Source organism: Cucurbita pepo, unplaced genomic scaffold, assembly GCF_002806865.2.
Source record: "Cucurbita pepo subsp. pepo cultivar mu-cu-16 unplaced genomic scaffold, ASM280686v2 Cp4.1_scaffold000234, whole genome shotgun sequence".
NCBI classification, from domain to species: domain Eukaryota; kingdom Viridiplantae; phylum Streptophyta; class Magnoliopsida; order Cucurbitales; family Cucurbitaceae; genus Cucurbita; species Cucurbita pepo.
The window spans coordinates 59,756-65,742 of NW_019646488.1; the positions used below are offsets into that span (position 1 = coordinate 59,756).

General features: G+C 36.2%; 1 protein-coding gene across 2 annotated transcripts; it reads left to right on the top strand.

Moving 5' to 3' along the window:
* The first annotated feature begins 984 nt into the window (after nucleotides 1–984).
* Nucleotides 985–4,553, top strand: LOC111784555 (RGG repeats nuclear RNA binding protein A-like). Of its 2 annotated transcripts, none has more exons than XM_023665216.1 (7): nucleotides 985–1,449; nucleotides 1,977–2,262; nucleotides 2,352–2,417; nucleotides 2,630–2,762; nucleotides 2,909–3,064; nucleotides 3,179–3,238; nucleotides 4,091–4,553. In XM_023665216.1, the coding sequence occupies exons 1-7, from the start codon at nucleotides 1,248–1,250 to the stop codon at nucleotides 4,268–4,270; spliced, it is 1,083 nt and encodes a 360-aa protein (XP_023520984.1). In that variant the 5' UTR covers nucleotides 985–1,247; the 3' UTR covers nucleotides 4,271–4,553. The 2 variants fall into 2 exon arrangements, with proteins under 2 accessions (XP_023520984.1, XP_023520985.1); XM_023665217.1 differs by having other exon boundaries at nucleotides 3,182–3,238.
* The last annotated feature ends 1,434 nt before the right edge of the window (nucleotides 4,554–5,987 follow it).

Genomic DNA, 5,987 nt, shown 5'->3' on the forward strand with positions numbered 1-5,987 from the left:
TATGATGATCATATGCCACCCGATCTTAAACTTGAGTGGGTTATGAACTCGTGCTTGTGAGCTTGTCCTTTGGTTTGTATGGATGAGAATGATTTTTGTAGCCGATTCAACATGTTTGCCATTTTCAAGACTTGACTAAATAGAGAGCTGGGAATATAATATAACGGAATTCACTCCTTTCTATATAAGGAAAGTAGATGAGTTATTCTCTTCGGTGCTGATTTTGAGACTTAACAATGGTGTCCCACCCTCTTATTGGCAGAGAGGGACTTGATTTATGATTGAATCATAAAAAAATTGTTCATCAGAGAATTAGTGGTACTTCAAAAGATGGAATTACAGGGGTAACACAAACTTTTAACTCAACTGTAATTACGAAAACTCGGGAAGGATGGACTTGCTTGTAATGATTATATCAACAAACTCAACTTGTCTTAGAGTGCTAATTTATATTCTCTTATTTCGGTAACACTTTGGCACTCCATCTAGGGTGGTTCTAATTTTTCAAATCTTTTAAAAAAATTATTTTAAAGGTGTATATAGATGTTATGGGAGAGGTACACATGTAACTACACCATCGTTATTTGGTCTCCCATGCAATCGCAACACACTATCTTGTGGCTTTTCTATGCAATCCTACGTACATGGCGTGGTTCCAACTTCAATGAAATAATGAGTTTGTAAGATCAATGATAAAGAATATCTACGAACTACTTCCAAACATGGTTTTCCTTCCTAATGAAATTCACTTAAACTTGGTTATATTCAAAGTAAACCTATCAAACAATCAACATGACGGACATTAAAAGTTAAAATGTTTTTTTTTTATTTTTTTTATTTTTTTATTTCTTTTGGATAAATAATACCCAAGTAAAAGTAAAAAAAGTTGAGGTTAAAATCCTAAAAAAATTTACCAAAAGAAAGAAAAAAAAAAGAGGTAAATTTAGTAGGACGGCGCAGGAATATGTTGGAATAACAAAGGTTGGAAGGACGCAAATAAATTGAGGAATTTAGGTCAAGTGTTGGTTTGCTCTTACTCACTCACGTTGGTCACTCTTCTATTGCGGCTAGGGTTCTTCTTTTTTTCTCCATTTAACTTTTTGTTTTTCTACAACATCCCTGTTCTTTCTTTTATTATATTCATGGAGCTCTTGTTGAGATAGCTTTCCTGGTCGCCTTTCTCGGAGTGGAATTTCCTGTTTTTTGAGCTCTTTTTTGGGGTATTTGGTTTCCAGATTAGTTTGGAAATGGCGACCGTTAATCCTTTTGATTTGTTGGGGGATGATGACGCCGAGGACCCCTCGCAGCTAATTGCGGCTAAGCAGGTGGCGGCAGTAACGGCACCGCCGCCCAAGAAAGGCTCTGCTCAGACCAAACCGGTGGTTTCGCCGTCTCAGCAAAATAAGCCTGCTAGTCTTCCTTCCAACCCTCTACCACCTTCTCAGGCTGGTAATATTCTTCGTTTCTAAATCTCTGCTTTGATTTGAATATTGATCCTTTCATTTCTCGCTATTGGTTGTTTGAATTTACATTTTTCAGATGTAGTTTATTGTTTTTCTTCTAGCTATTTGGATTTTTGCTCTAAAACTAAGCAAGAGTGATGGGTGGTAGCTGTTTTTAATTCCGTGGAAGTATTGAATTTCCTTTTTCTGCAAACAAAACCTTATGTTATCTTACTATGATGTGTTTTTTGTTTGTGATGATTTTTTAATTATTTGAATCTATCGGTAAAACCTTAACTTTACACCTTGCTGAACTTGATGACTGTTTATTGATTTGGACTCTTTTGCGGGAACTTGGTAGTCTGCAATCAATTTTTCGTTCTTATGTTTGTCCTGCTTTTCTTATAATTTTGTCGTCCTGTTAGATTATAGTTTACCAACCTACTGTTTCTCTAATCATTGGATTCTTATGAGTTTCCATTGGTTGAATTACCCATTGGGAGATTGAGATGGTCTTTTTCTTGCTTTGAGTAGTAAGAGAATCAAGGAATGAAGGCAGTCGTGGAGGCCGTGGCAATGGACGAGGTGGAGGACGAGGATATGGGCGAGGCCGTGAGGGTGGGGGCTTCAATCGTGACTTTGCCAATAGTGACAACACTAGTGCACCTGAGGATGGAGAGGCTGGAAAGACAACTGAAAGGCGTGGATATGGTGGGCCTCGTGGTCGTGGTGGTCGTCGTGGTGGTTTCAATAATGGAGAGGCTGCTGATGGGGAACGCCCTCGTAGAGTATTTGAACGCCACAGTGGAACTGGCCGTGGGTTAGTCTGTTTTTTAAAACCTCATTTTACTCACTCCTGCTGTATAATTTACACTGTTTTGATGCTTTTTTCCTGATTTTTATTCCTAGAAATGGATACAAACGTGAAGGGGCCGGTCGTGGAAATTGGGGAAGACCAGCTGACGAATTTGCTGAGTAAGTGCACGTATATACCCTCCATCATCGTGGATGTTTTTTTCTGTTAGAAGGCCTCAACCATATAAAGTGAGTTTGGCCAGCCTCATTTTTCTTTAAAGTGGGGGCGGGGTTATATTTTTATGCTTGTGTCATTATCTCTCTATGCTAATAAGCTTATTTTTCTCTCCTTGATAATTAGTTGTACCTTAAAAGTTCTGTTTTATATCTAGGGTACCAGAGGAAGCTGTTAATGAACCTGAAAAGAATGTGGGTGATGAGAAGCCCGTTCAAGAGGAAGATACATCAGGTGTCAACACGGAGAACCCTGCTAAAGAACCAGAGGAAACAGAACCAGAAGACAAGGTTAGCTTTACTATACTCTTAAAATCATAAATCTGATTCATCTAACAAAATTTGATTGCATATTAGCATGGTGAGCTTTGATTATGAACTCCGTTCTACTGTTTCGCTTTATTTTTAATCTAGTTTACTCTTTTATTCTGATGCAGGAAATGACTCTGGAGGAATATGAAAAGTTGCTTGAGGATAAAAGGAAGGCCCTCATGGCTCTAAAAACTGAGGAGAGGAAGGTGGATCCCAAAGAATTTGCATCCATGCAACAACTTTCAAGCAAGAAGGAGAACAACGACATCTTTATTAAATTGGTACGCACTTAATCCTCTTTTGGAGTTGATTATCGATGGGATCTGATGACACTTAGCTTCTTGGTACATTTAATGAGAATTTGACCATTTCATGTTCTTCTGTTACTCCACTAGCAGGGATCTGAGAAGGATAAGCGAAAAGAAATTGCAGATAAGGAGGAGAGAACTAAGAAGGTATTATTGCCTCTTCTTATAAACGATTTCTGCCCATTAAATTGTTTACTCAGGTTTGATGTCTAGAAAAATTCTAAAAGTCTTAGGGCAGCCTCCAGCCATTGTCTTTGTGAGGCTGAGTGAGGCTGATGAGTGTATGTCTTGATCCATAAGCCTTATTTTAAACTTAAAAATCATATAATAACATAACAATATTGTAAAGAGAAAAAGAAAAATTTCAATTGTCTTTCAATATGCATAAGTTTCCATGAGTTAATCACCTCAAAATGGAGAAACAAAATTGGACCAAAATCTTGCCTTGCCCTCAGAAGATGGAAAAACAATGCATCTCAAGACCCTACGAGCCTTCTTCCAAATTGTTTTGAGGAGTTAAAAGAGCAAAAGACAATGAGACGAAAATGAAAATAGTAAATGAGGTAAGGAAAAGAAAATCAAGAAATAGAGAAAGAACTGACCTTTTAGCTTTCCCTCATCTGTTACCACCCCAAACACTTTTTCCTTCCACAAATGACGGACAAAATTATGGCTGTCTTTTAGTGTGACCTCTTGCTTTTTAGGCATAAAGTAGTAGGTTTTTTTACATAAAATTTTCTGTAAAGTCAATTATGCAGTGAATTATATGCCTCATTTAACTTACCTTTTAACTTAAGTTTAACCACACAACTTGCTTTCCTCAAGGCTTATGTTTTGAAAACATAGATGTCCTGCGAGGACATAGGATGCTTTTTATTGGGTCTATTTGGAACCTTCATCAAGAAATTTAATTGATTCTAGAATTTAAATATGAAAATATGAAAATAGACCTTGTAAAAGGTCAAATTACTAAATTTTCTTTTGTTTTCTTGTTTATAGTCTTTGAGTATTAATGAGTTTTTGAGGCCTGCGGAAGGAGAGCGACACTACACCCCAGGTGGGCGGGGAAGGGGTCGTGGTCGTGGTTCAAGGGGAGGATACGGTGGCAGCTCGATAAGCAATGTTGCAGCCCCATCCATTGAGGACCCTGGGCAGTTCCCGACCTTGGGTGCGAAGTGAATTTCTCTATAAATTTTCCCTTGAAAAACTGTGTTTTTTTTTTAATCTGGGGCAGGAAATTGACTAGAATAACAGTCGTGTGTCCTGTATCAAAATGATTTTCATGTTTTTCTTCTGGTTTAGGTGTAAATTGTCACAGTCTTGTATTTGTCCTCGTCTATTTTCCGTTGTGTGTTCTCAACTGTTGTTTCAGACTGTTTGGGAGATCAAACTATATATTTATGAGTTCCTTCGTCCCTCACAGAGTATTGTTTACTTCCCAAATGGGGCATGTTGTTGTTGATTTGTTGCCATTCATGGAATTTTTCTGTTTGTGATACAGATAGTGAGCTAGTTTGTTCTTTTTTGAGTTGGATCTGAATTAGTGGATTTAGTCTCATATTTTTTGTGCGTTGGAGGGATGAAAAGCAGTGGAATTTAGAATGAAGAATCAACTCTGAGCGAGTTGGGCACTGTGACAACATAATCTAGAGAAGCATAGTATCTAAATAACATGTTTATAATCTACTCGTAATCCATATAAACTATTTGTTAATCATGTTTAACTTCAATAAACTATTAACATACTCATACCGCTTTACAAGTCAAAACTTGAATTGAAACTCCCAACAATTATTTACTTGTATTGATATTTTTGCCTTCATACTTAAAACTGCTCTTAATTTGATCAATGCCTTCCAAATTCCTCCAACAAATCCTTTCATAAATAAGAATTTTCATTCAAATTTGGTCCTTATTTCTAGAATATTTATGCTCTTTGCTACCATTTAATGGATAAAATTTAGTTCCAAAATAATTTATGCCAAATAAGATTCAACGGTTCTACGTGAACATTTCGTTTTTTCTTAAGAATTGAAGACTTTTCTAGTGTGTTTTTATCCATAATCTTGATTCCATATACATTTCTCCTAACAATTTTAGGGTCACTTGTATTTAAAAGAATGGTGTTTTGGTTACTTTTTCAAGTCATGTATAGGCTCCGAACTTCATTTGGCCTCAAATCTTTCTATATTGTGATAACTTTACTTGAAATTTTAAATGTATCATTACCTACTTTAGAATATGTAGGTGGAGGAATGTACTCTATCATATTGTTTGTCATTGTAAGAACTTTGTATCGATGCAATGTATAACCTGTAGTATAAGTGTAAGTGCACTATCTCTCATCGAAATGTTGTGATATTGTGGCTAAGTGACATGGTCGAGCTTGTTTTCATTAGTTGTCTTGTTGTGGTATTATTTCTATATTTTTTTTAAAGTGATGGTCCTTCCTAAATTCAGTCAAGACGAGACCACCAAAACCATATGTTTTCATGTTCTATTGGCTTGGTGTTGTTCTATTGGTTTTCTACGTGACATCATAGGTGATGGTTTGACTTTTATTGCGTGAGCAATTTCTTGAAGAATGGGATCGGTGGGACTAAGTTTTGGTGTAACATAGAAATTATGTCTCATATCTTAAATTTATTTAATTTTACTTTGGTTAATTGACTTTTAGTTTGGATGGAGATATCTAGTGATTTATACGTTTTTGGCTTGCCTACAGGATATTGACAATGCTTATGATTTACAAGAATATTTTCCTATTTCCGCTTTTTCTTTCTTTAATGATTGCTTATCGTATTGCTGAATATAACGACAAAAGACAATAAAGGAATTATAAATAGAGAGGAAATGCAAGTGAAAGGTGATAAAAGACTTGTAATACAAAGTCATG